The 12,546-nt window shown below is 47.4% G+C and overlaps 1 protein-coding gene across 1 annotated transcript in view; it reads left to right on the plus strand.

Annotated features, from left to right (window-relative positions):
• Nucleotides 1–12,546, plus strand: part of frem2b (FRAS1 related extracellular matrix 2b) — a 39,895-nt gene that overhangs the window by 20,049 nt on the left and 7,300 nt on the right. The window contains exons 4-9 of the mRNA XM_037267630.1: nucleotides 1,870–2,100; nucleotides 4,075–4,200; nucleotides 5,238–5,489; nucleotides 10,734–10,883; nucleotides 11,852–12,061; nucleotides 12,135–12,332. Of these exons, the coding sequence (XP_037123525.1) occupies nucleotides 1,870–2,100; nucleotides 4,075–4,200; nucleotides 5,238–5,489; nucleotides 10,734–10,883; nucleotides 11,852–12,061; nucleotides 12,135–12,332 (1,167 nt within the window). The remainder of the gene's footprint in view (nucleotides 1–1,869; nucleotides 2,101–4,074; nucleotides 4,201–5,237; nucleotides 5,490–10,733; nucleotides 10,884–11,851; nucleotides 12,062–12,134; nucleotides 12,333–12,546) is intronic.

Genomic DNA, 12,546 nt, shown 5'->3' on the forward strand with positions numbered 1-12,546 from the left:
TCAGTGAACAAGTTCAGGTCCACTAGTTTTCTTTCAAACGTGAAACCATTTTAGAAAGTCGTCGCAAAAGTAGCAGCCAAGGGCTAACCTTTTTTCATTTTCACATCCCGTTGATGGACTGTCTTAATACCTTTTTTTTTTTTGTCCACGTTGCGTACGAGCCCTTTGTGGTCCGCAGCTCTCGTCAGATCAATGAAGAGTGGACGAGAACAAGTGAGAACAATAAAACCGGCGTCCGGTGATGGAAAGATCAGCAACGTTGAAATCGGATAAGTCCAACAATTTTGTCCTTACAAGCCCCTCAACAGCCATACAACCTTTTATGTTGTACATTGCTCACAAAATTGAGCGCAGCCTTCCATTACCCCAGAGTGTGTTTGGCCATAAAGAAAAGAACACATATTTTTCAAAACAAAAGGTCAAACATTTGCCGACGTGAGGAAACGATCAAATATTTATAGTTTGAACTCCATTTCACCGCTTGTACAAATAAACACGCTGCCACCGGCAATAATTACCCTCATCATTTAGTGTAAATGGCCAACACGGCTAATCAGCCTGCCTGGCTAAAATGAAGCGACGTGAGTTTTGCTAGGCGGGCTCACATTTTCGTTGGAGTTTCCGAGTCACCGCAACCATGCAAGTTGCATGCTAAAGTTTTGGGATGAATTCATTCTCCTTGCCAAGTTAGCAGACTCAACCGCCCCCCCCTTACACCGCCGAGGGGGATGCTAAGATGGACCATCTTATCTCAGTTTGGCTGTGCTGGAGCTTCTTTCCCTCCCGTCTCTACTTACATATCAAAGTCCTCGCTTTCATTTCAAAGAGCAGGTGAATAAATCAGTTCTAGTCGCCCAAAGAGTCAAACGTATGCATTTCATGTATGCAGCCTGAGCATCTTTCTTCGACAAGAGGAATTATTTAACCTTTTCCTTCCGCTGACAATTTATTGAGGAAGGAACTAGGACCGGCGTTCCCTACGAGTAAAATGGTTCTTAGGTGAATGAAATTGCCTTGAACCTTTAAACATGATCCAAAAGCCAGCAAATGTAGTGGAGTCATCTTTCAGAATTTGGCCTGGTACGTATTTTTAACCAAGCCTTTCGGGGGAATGAGCCAATTAGCGTCAACGTTGACCATCTGGACAAGGCTACAGATTTTGGACTTTGGGTCCAGACATATAACCAGAGTCAAGTTTTGCATACTTGAATCCAAGAGGTTTGATTCCTCAACATTTTGAAATGTTTGTTTTGAAATATGGTTCGCTTCCTGGAAATTGGGTCACTGGTACCACCAATGGGAAAAAAGACATACCTAGCCATGACATGACTCCAAATGCTCAGATTCCCTTTCAATGTTTCTATGCTGTCAGTTTACAAACGCTCAACGACAAAAGTATTGGAACAGCGACGCATGCATGAAAATATCTGGAGACCAGTGAAGTTCAAGCTCTACTTTGGTGCGTCGGTGTCAGCCGGGATAATGGCCCTGCGGCGGGTTGCCTTGTTTGCTGCCAAAGCCCGCCGCATGTCGTGTGGTCAGTTCCAGGAGACAATGAAGTTGACATTTTACGGGCCTCGGCTCTCCCGCCGCCAGCGTCGCAGCGACAGTCAAACGCTGAAGGTCAAAGACGGGCTGAGGAGATAGATAATTGGCTTCAGCTCGGCCATAACCAGTCGAGACACGTAGCTTGGGACCCAAAACGGACCAGAAATCACCACCGATGGAGGCGCCCGGGCTTCACCTGCTTTTATTGATGAGTTTGTTTATGGCGAGTTGAGCTGGCGTTTTTATACCTGTGAGAGATATCGTTGCCAATGAAGTCATGAGTCTTGTCATGATAACTTTTTGTTTGCGTCCTCCGCAAAGGCATCGGCACCAAGGACGGAACGGCGCTCAAGGACAAAGATTTCCGCGGCAAATCTCAGAAGCAGGTGCAGTTCAACCCGGGTCAGACCTCCGCCACCTGGAAGGTGCGCATCCTGCCAGATAGCGAGTACGAGGTGTCCGAGACCTTCCAGATCGTTCTCTCCGAACCTGTGATGGCCGTCCTCGAATCCCCGGAAGCCGCCAGCGTGGAGATCGTGGACCCTGCTGATGGTCAGTTGCTGTTTTTGTTTTTCCCTCTTGTAAAACACCACGGCGTTAGCGCCAGGAAGCAGAGTCTGCGGGTGAACCTAATAAAGTGGCGGCTTTTCAATCCGAGATATTCATCCTGAAGTGGAAAGCCATTTTCAACCACTTAGCGCTGAAGTGTTTCAGGTCAAATGCATCGAGAGCAGGTAGCATGACCTCACCACTTTCAATCACGGCATCTCCAGCGACCGTTGAATGCGACGTGGCCATGAACAAATGACGGGAGTGCGCTTGACTTCTCCGAGAGAGGGGGCTTTCTGCGGCAAAATAACTCAAGCCAAAGGAATAACAAAAGGATTTTATGCAAAGGATGGGATAGAGACTAAGTAGCGAAGTCTTCAAAGTGGGTGACGACTCAAGGAGCATCCTGACTTTATCCAAGGATTTTAACTTAAGCTTCCCAAAAACTGGGATTAACCCCAAAAAAAAATGTCCTCCAGCTAGCTGAGGTCTCTCGGAATCTCAGAAAAAGTAACAGAGTAGTGTATAGAATGGGCGACAGCTGCAAAAAGAGGAGCAGCTGGTTGAGTTGAGTCACAAGGTGCGCTTTCCAAGACTTCAATGGGAATTTCTTTAGCGCGAAACTCCGGAACCTTTATTTTGCGGCCTTGGTCCTTTGAAAAGCTCCGCGGCGTCACAAACTAGCCTTTGTCAGCCGGTCAAGTGAGTCCTTTTGAGTTCTGGTTGATGTGAAAAATGACAAGTTGACGCCTTTCCCACTGCATTACAGTTAGCAGACAAGCTAACGGTTAGTCAAACAAGCTAACAGCCAAACTTCAATTTCTTTTTGTAATGACCGCTTCAAACCACCGGGAAGAATAGGAGTTAAAATCCGGCGCCACTTTTGGAGCCACAGTCGTGGAAAAGATATGAAAGAAATGCGCAACAATAACAAGTGAACATTGCTTCTGTAAACAGTTGCGCCGCCGCTGCCGCCGCCTCATATACACGAGTGCTGAGGTGCGGAAAAGTGCAGCCGGCGTATAAATATGGATAAGCAAGTCTCCTGGGACTTTGCCGGATGGATTGGCTGTCAACAATTTATGCAAATGAGCATGTTCACTTGCTAGTTTGCTCTGCGAAACATCTCTGGTGGACAATCACCCCACGACACGCCAACACGGATTCGTTGTCACCTTTTGCGTTTTTTGACGTGTTTTGGCAGCTCAAAGAATGAAAAAAAAGAAAAGGCTTTCTCCTCTTTCGTTTGCTGCGCCCGGAGGTTTTGTGTCTTGTCAAGGTCCCGTTCACGAGCGCAATGATGACTGAAGCCCGCACGAAAAAAAAAAGCCGCGCCGCAGTCGAGAGAAGTCGGCAATTGTGATTGGCGTGCTTAATGAAAACATTTGTTTTACAGTGTTTGTAATTAACCGTCTGCAGGAGAAACAAAGATAAACAAATTACAGCAACTGATGACACACACACACATATATATTATATATATATATATATATATATATATATACACACATACACACACACACATACACGTACCGTAATTTTCGGACTATAAGTCGCACCGGAGTATAAGTCGCACCAGCCATAAAATGCCCAAAAAAGTGAAAAAAAACATATATATGTATATAAGTCGCTCCTGAGTATAAGTCGCCCCCCCACCCAAACTATGAAAAAAAACCGCGACTTATAGTCCGAAAATTACGGTACATATGTGATCACAGTAAAAATCGAGTGTAAGTTTCTAGCGCGAATGAAATTGAATCATGAAGTGTTCTTTTTCCTTTCATGCCGGGCGTGCATGACGGAGTAAAATGTTCCTATGACAGAGCATCCATTGATGTGTAAACTCCACGTTTTGCATTTAAATGATTTAAATCGTTCATTGCACTTCTCCTTCACTTCATCCCGCTCAAACGGAATATATCAAGGGACGGGTTGAATTTCCTAACACTTCATTTTCTGCCCCTCGTTCCCCTTCAGAGTCATCCGTGTTCATTCCGGCAGCCGCGTACAACATCGAGGAGGACGTCGGCGAGCTGATGGTGCCGGTGAGGCGTAGCGGCGACGTGGGCCAGGAGCTCATGGTGGTCTGCTTCACTCAGCAAGGTAAACAAAATTGAGTGCCGGATGAGGTTTCACTCTAATGACTTTTTCTTTCGGCATGCATATGACTTCCTCGACTAATTCAACAAAGAAAACCTCCGTTTTTATAAATCATGTAATATTCAATGTCTTTTTTTCCCCAGTCTAGCGTAAACTGTAAATATAGACTTGTTTCAAGTCAAAGAAAATGTTTTATTCAGCAGATATTTTGTGTTACGAGGACATTGGGTGATTTTTTTTTCTTCTTCCATACTGTGCAAAAATCACTCAAGTGGCTTTTTAGAGATACAAATGATGATTAGAAGCAGCTAGCCATCCAAATACAAAGCTCATCATTTTCAGATTGTTCTGAAACAATGGACTTTATATTGTCTAACGTAGACACTGGCACTCTCACTTCCAAGACTAATCATGTCTTCCAGAAGTTTGAGGGCATAAAACCACCAAAGGCAGGCCGGGCCGGCTGGCCTGGCGACGATGTTATGGGCCACTTGAGGATCATTAAATGACAACAAAGCCGCAGAGGCGGACATCACAACAGAATATAAAACCAAACGAGCAAAAAGAAGAACAAAGTTGTTTAACCCCCTCCACCCAGCGGATATTAAAGCAGGGGTATCAAACTCATTTGGGTCGTAGCCATAGTTTCCCTCGGAGGGACGTCTTCTATATATACAGTATAGGCTACAAAACTAACTGATGAATACCTAACTAGTTTTGAAATCAGAGACTAGTAAAAAGTGTTCAAATATTTTAAAAAGACGAACGATAACAAAAATTGCAAGCAACATCTCTATTTTTTTCAAAGTGAAGACAATTTGTAATTTTAGTAATGACACAAAGTCGATGCACAATTTTTCTTCGCGGGCCACATAAAATGATGTGGTGGGCCGTATATGGCCCCCGGGCCTGATGTTTGAAACCTACGCCTTCAAGCTTCAGAAATGAAAAAAAAATCCATTATCAGCATTTCAGTGTACTATATGTTGTTTACACACAGTGAAGAAAATGGAATCCATCTAATGTCGGTGTTTCCGTAGCGTCAGCCACGGGCACGGTGCCCACCAGCGTGCTGTCCTACTCCGACTACATCTCGCGGCCGGAGGACCACCGCAGCGTGCTGCGCTTCGACAAGGGCGAGGTGGAGAAGCCGTGCCGCGTGGTGATCATCGACGACTCGCTCTACGAGCCCGACGAAAGCTTCAACGTCAGCCTCGGCGTGCCCATGGGGGGCCGCCTGGGCGCCCGCTTCCCCAGCACCAGAATCACCATCCTGCCCGACATGGACGACGGTAAGACCGAAAAAAAAAAAAAAGCTTTGTCGTCGAATAGAGAAAAGTACTTTGCTGCTGAGAGACGATTTGCGTGCGAGTGCATCTTTGCATAAACGCAGTTCAGCATCCTCAAGTTCACCCATCCTTGTCCTTTTTTCACTTTATTCCTCAAAAGGATTTTTTTCAATGCTACAATACTGACGGGGACCATTGAACTTTCAATTTTGCTATTTATTCAGCGGAATGCACCATTTCTTTTTCCCAATTGAAGCATGCAGAAAAACATTGCCGGAGTTATTTTTCTGTTCTTTGCTTTAGAAGTGTGCTGCTGTTGATGTCAAGAGAAATGTTTGCGTGAACGTGTGGCCATGCGGGTGCGTGTGTGCAGCAAAGCCGGATCCACACACTCGCACGGCTTTTTCATGTCGCAAATAGTCTTGGTGGGAAAACTCATCATTAGTGGCTCTTTTTTCTCAAATTAACCTTTGCACTCAATCATTGATTGACAAGGTGTCATTTTAGTGCTTTTATATCTTTATTTTCGCTACCCACAGCTACTGCGGGTAAATACATAAAATTATATTTATATTATTTAATATTGATATAGTATATTTGTCTTCCTTCAATAAATCTAAAATGGCAAAGCAAGGCAACAAACAACACGTTTGTACGTAAGCAGAAAAATAAATGTTCTATTAAAGCCTGCCAAAAAATATCGTTAATATTTTAGATGTTTATTTTAGACTGCAGTAGCTTTAAAAGACTTGTTTTAAGTGGAAGCATCTATTTATGTCGCATTTTTTAAGCAGTGTTTGGGTCGCTGGCAGTTTTGGCCCTTAGGGACACAAGTGATCACAATGAGAAAAAGACACATTTCCCTGCAAAGTCGAGCTGACACTTCAATGTGAGCCTTTGTTGCCGTTGATTGCCGTTCCACGGCTCCTGATTGCAATCATGCAAAAAAGGGCAAAAGCAAAGTTTGAGCTGCCTCGTGAACAGGAAAGTGGCGGTGGTCGCTAATTGGCTCGTCCTGGTGTGGCTTTGCTGGCTTTGCTACCTGTGTCGGTTCCCATGGAAGTCCAGCTTCCACTCCATTTGTTTGACCTACTTAGTAGCGAGGAGGGAGGGAGGGAGGGAGGCTACGTGATGGGAATGAATGCGGCGTCCGGTGTAAGCCGAGCGAGCGGCGGCGAAGACGGGGGCAAGGCGGCGTCTCGGGACAACGCCGCAAAATCTTTTGATGGGATGTGTGGCACGGCTCCCATTTTGTCGCATCCCACTTGACGCATCGTTCATGTTTCTTGTCGTTATTTATTGTTTTGTTTGTCCGCTTCAGTTTTTTTATTGGCATTTAAAAACAGCACAGTCACTTAATGGAATTAAAAAACTCTGTCCTGGCTTCGGGCCTCGCTGTTAGTTTGGGACTTTTTATCATCGGGCAAGATCATATCGGCAGAGTAGGATTGTAGTCATAGCGTGGATGGCCCGCATACCTTTAGCAAGCATCTGACCGCCTTTCGCTTTTATTTATTTGATTTATTTATGCATTATTTATCTATTTGTTTATTAACACATTTTCCGACCTGCTCGCTCACTAAAGACTGACAGTCTTGCGTAATTTCCCACTTTGAATGTATTCCGTGTTTTTTTTTTTTTTTTTCCTCTGCTGTTTAAGTGCCACAGCTTAAAAAATACAGCAGCTAGCACCCCGCCATTGCTAAGCGTGTGAATATATGGAATGTGCTTTCTTCCAACAGAGAAGCGGCTCCGCGGAGCAAATATTTGCGAGCGTTTGCGCGGAATCCGACTGCGTTGATAACTTTTTTGCAGCGGCGAGTTTGCTTTGCCAAGGCTTCGTTTATTCCCGCTAACTAGCACACCTTCACCTACCGCCGGGGTGTAATTAAAATCTGATTTGTTTGGCACCGGCGGCGCGGCCCGGGAACCGAGATATGTGGCTTCCAGGGAAGTTTCCGCTGGCGTGAAAGATGGCACAGTCGTTGTCTGCCAAATGAACAAAGGGACCCGGCGACGCCTCGAGTCTGCCGCTCGGAATATAATTGTCGCGGCGGCGGCTGATTTGCAACGTCGCCTCCGCAACAAAACAAAACGGCCGTGTTTGCTCTCTGACTACGCCTGGTTGTTTTTCAAAAATTGCTCCCACCCACAATTTGCATATCTTAAGGCCTCCGACTTTACGGCGGATTTGGCCGGGACGGGCATTAAAGGAGCCCCGCGGATCATTACGGCTCGCTCGCTCGGGGTAATCCGCGCGTTCGATCTGACGAGGCGCAAGGACACTTGCCGAGTGTTGAAGCAAACAAAGTCAAAGGCAAAAATCAGCATTTTAAAAAGAAAACACAAAGAGGCAGCCATCTCCAAGGGCACCATAAAAGATGACTATGTGAGGGTCACCGTGACGGTACGCACAATTTCGGGCTAGTACGACCGCAAAAGTCCTTCACCCTAACTCATAGGTGTCAAATTCAAGGCCCGGGGGCCAGATCTGGCCCGCCACATCATTTGATGAGGCCCGCCAAGACAAATTTTGCGTCGTTACTAAAATGACAAATTGTCTTCACTCTTTAAAAATACAGATATTGTACTGTACTGTACTGTATGTATGTAGACGACATTGACAGTCAGAATGGCCCTCCGAGGGAAACTTGATTCCGACATGCACTCGATGTTGTCATCATTTCAAGAAGTTGTCTCCTGGGTGCTTTTTCATCGTGTCCACTGCCTTTGCCTCAGTTGACCTTCTACTGCATCTTTGCGGTTCCGCGAGCTTTAGCGGCGGCTGACTCGGCTCAGCCAGCCGGACTGACGGCCGTCGTCGCAAGAAGGTTGGCCTTCCCGGCTGCAGATGGGCCATCAAAGGCATTTCTGTGCAGGCTTGCCCTTTCTTGCTCAGCTAATTGCCGTTTGATACGGCCTCTGCATCCGGATGTCTGTTCGGCTGCTCGTAGAACAAGACGCTGCTTGCGGAGTTTATCGTCCGCTCGCCAGTAAAGTCGGCTCCCAAGGTATGATTATGACTTGTGTGTGTGTGTGTGTTCTGGCTATGCACACTGTTATTATTCTCTCCCTTCATTTTGTAAACAGATGTCCAAAGCACTTATAGGTACTGACCAATCATACTTAGGTTTATTTATTGAGTTCGTTTTTAAGAGAGGCGCAAGCAAAAACTCATTCAAGACAAAATTGCTCTTGACGTATTGAAATGAGCAGTCGAGTCAAAAGGCACCGTCGTGAAAGTAAACAAGCAGAAAATCTATTGACGACAGCAGTGGCTCGTCTTTCGATTTGGTGAAGCAGCGTGTGGTTGACCGCCCGAGATGACTCGAGCGGGCTTTCTCGCAAGTAAGCAATGTTCTGTTTGTGATCCGAGGCTGCTGGCTCATCCGCAAGCGCCAGAGCAACAATAAGAATAAGAACAACAAGCTTTCATCAAGTTGTTTTCGGAACTAATGAAGACTTTTTGCGTATAATTGCTCGAGTCTAAATACGGATAATCCGCGCTCACGTTGAGGTAACTGGAGATGCTTTGCAGGTTTACCTTTCACTTAATGAGTGGCGGCTCTTTGAAGCTGCTCGCCGCCGATAAGCGCCGTGTGTGTGTGTGTGTGTGTGTGTGTGTATCTCCCTGCGGCCGCCAGCCAGCCAGCCATCCTCGGTGTGCTGCATGATCTGATTACTCCCGGACGGTGTTGGCGAGTGCATGCAGGCAGCCCAAACCATCTTTGTTTGCTTTCTCTGCAATCTGGCACCTGTCACAACTCTTGCTCATTGTCCTGCCAAGCTAGCAGGGACAGACGCTAGTGCAACTTTTTTTTTTAGTCCATTTTTGGGATCACGTCAGCCGGCCAGATGGTCCGACTTGCAAGTGGAAATGCCAAGGATTTACCTTAAATGTCACCGTTACTTCTCGGCAGTTTTAGAAAACAGACGTGAAGTTGACTTTTCATGGGGGGGGGTGCAGTTTTGCAACCCCGCCCACCTACGAGGTGGTATTTGTTTGAAAATCCCTTGCAGGCCATAAATATGAGAAAGAGTAAGTATGACATAAGATTTTCTTCCACCCCTGTGCAAAGCCTTTCATTTCAGAAGCCTGAAGAAAAGCGCACGATGGTATCTGTGAGCGCTTCCCGCTGACAGTTACGGCCCATGTTTGCTAAAATTATTATCTCTTTATTTCCTCTCGTGCATCGCTTCCCTCAGATAACCTAATCTTCACAGCGCCGCTGTCATATTTCATTCAAGGCTCTCCTCCCGCAGCACAGCCCTGTGGCCTCCCCTCCCCTCCCCTGCCTCTTCACTCGAGCCCACTCGCTCGCTCGCCCGCCCGCCCGCCCGCCGCACACACGTCGCCACCGGTGAAGTAGCCTCTCCAAGGTGCTCAGTGCCATTGTCATGGAAACAACAAGTGTGCCAATGGCCGTGGCCATTCATTTCATGGGCTTTATTGCCGAGCAATTTGTCATCACCGTGATGCATTTGGTAACCAGAATGGAACACACGAGCTTTGCGGCGGCGTGGCGGAGAGCAGACGACGCCCAGCAGTTCGGCCCCGTACGACACTTTCAGATGGAACGCGCGCTCTTAACGACCGAGTGGTACGAGCCGGTTCAGCACATCATTTGGATCGCTTGTTTGACGTTCAGCATCTTCTATGATCGAGTTTTTTTTTTTTTTTTGCCTTTTGTGTCTCCAAAAGTAACCATTCCCCATTCATGAATCATCAGGTTGCTACGGCAACAGTAGGGTGCCGAAAAATGGCGCAGTACAGATTTTTGCTAGCATTGGCAATCGCTTTACATATTTGTTTGCAAAGTGAATTGAGTCGCAATTCTCTGGGAGGGCTCAAGTGTAGCCCAGCTGGCTTTGGCCACCAGTCTGACCGCCAATCAATCTCGGGCCGCAAGGGGAGAAAATGCCCAAACCACGCCGGGAGGTCGTAGCGAGCCACTTCTGATTGGTGACCTTGAAAGTAAATCAGAACTTTGATGAACTCGAATCACGTCCTTCGAGATGATGGTTTGGATCCCAAGAGGGGAAGTTGTTCATCCCCCAAATGTCAGGTGCTTTTGGATGCCTTAAAAAGCAGCCAGTCATGTTTAAAGTGCTCCAATTACAGTGTGCACTCAGTAGAAACATTTCCTCCATTTGCCCTGTAATAAGTGGCGTGCTGCTGGTTCCAGACGCTAGCGAGAGAAGATTGCAGCGTTTCTTGAAATGTGCTGTTTTTTTTTTTTTTTGCAGCCCCCGTCTTCTACTTCGGCCACACCGACTACCACGTGGACGAGAGCGACGGCTCGGTGGAGGTGCAGGTGTGGAGGACGGGCAGCGACCTATCCAAAGCCGCCAGCGTCACCGTGCGCTCCCGAAAGACGGAGCCCGTCTCGGCCGAAGGTACGTGTCCTCCAGTCGCCCGCCCCGCTTCCCTTTCAGGGTCAGCCGACCTGCGCAATGTTAACAAAGCTAACCGCGCTGTGTATATAACGGCGGTTTGATTGAGGACGACGTTTTTAGAATTGTTGCTTTCTACTTTTTCTCCTCGAGCTTTTCTTTCAGCCTGCATTATCTCATCCGTCAGGCTCTCGTTCGTCCCTCGTCGCCGCCGCCGCCGCCGCCTTCTCTCACTCAGACTCCCTCGACTGCATCTTAAGCTCACGAGTAACTAAGCGTCTCATCGTATGCAAACGCTCACTTGGACGTGAGGAAAGCCCGTGGGCGGACGCCGGCCTCATCTGAACCGAGCGGGCGGGCGGGCGGGCCTATTTGCAGGCGGTCTGCCACAGCAGGAGGTGGCGCTCTCATTCTTAGTGGTTGCATAACAGACAATAATATTCTAGAACCACTTAAATCGTTTCTTTTGGGGAAAGAAATTATTTTTTTTCTTCTTAAGTGACCGCTGCGGTGCAAAATCATCCTCACTAAACCAATCATCTTGTTTTTGTGGGCTGGGCTTGATTTGAAGAGAGGGAGGGGCTGTTCAAAGCGTGCACGCCGCTTGACCGGCAACGCTGCTTTGACTTTGAAGTTAGATGACAAATAATGATGTGGTCCGCATCCTTTCATCTTGCCCTCCATTTGACATTCATGAATGAATTCTAACTGCGAGACGTTCTCATTTGCCATCAATGCACTTTTCCGACGGCATCGTTTGCAACTTCCTACAAATTGTTGCTGTGGCAGCAAAGTAGATAGTGCTGAAGAAATGCTCTTATTGCGTCGCTAATTCAGCAAATAGGTGCGTTTTTCAGCTCATCACCGAAGCTGGTTTCAAAATAAGTTGGGAGATCCCTGCAGGAGAAAAAAGGCAAAAAGTTCTCATTGTTGTCTACTGTCCATCTGTCCTTTTTGACGGCGGCCGACAGCCGGAGCGGATTACGTGGGGATCAGCCGGAATCTGGACTTTGCGCCGGGCGTCAGCACGCAGACGTTCCGCGTGACCATCCTGGACGACCTGGGCCAGCCGGTGCTGGAGGGCCCCGAGAGGTTTGAGCTTCTGCTGCAGATGCCCACGAACGGCCTCCTCGGGGCACCCGCCAAGGCCGTGGTCCTCATCAACGACTCCGTGTCGGACCGTGAGACAGGATCTTTACATTTGGATCGCACCTCGGCCAACATTTCATGATTGAATTTTTGCTTCTGGTCCAGTGCCCAAAGTGCAGTTCCGCGACAGCGTCTACGTGGGCGAGGAGAAGTCGGGGCGGATCGCGGCGAGCGTGTACCGTAGCGGCGACATCGGCCACAAGTCCACCGTGCGATGCTACAGCAGGCAAGGCACGGCGCAGGTCATGATGGACTTCCACGAGAGGCCCAACACGGACGCCTCCATCATCACCTTCCTACCAGGTATATTACCATACTCATGTTTCTAATGACTACGTGAACTCCTTCACCGCCATTGACGAGAATTGACGTCAAACATCACTTTGTACTGCGCTGGCAGTGAATGAGTTCATGATATTGTGACTCTTCTTCACTGCATTTTAATTCTAGTTCAAACTTTTCCTTTGCTTTCATTGCCCCTTTCAACTTTTCCCGTGTTTTTGCGTCTTTGTGTTTT

This window comes from Syngnathus acus, chromosome 13 (genome assembly GCF_901709675.1).
Source record: "Syngnathus acus chromosome 13, fSynAcu1.2, whole genome shotgun sequence".
Lineage (NCBI taxonomy): Eukaryota > Metazoa > Chordata > Actinopteri > Syngnathiformes > Syngnathidae > Syngnathus > Syngnathus acus.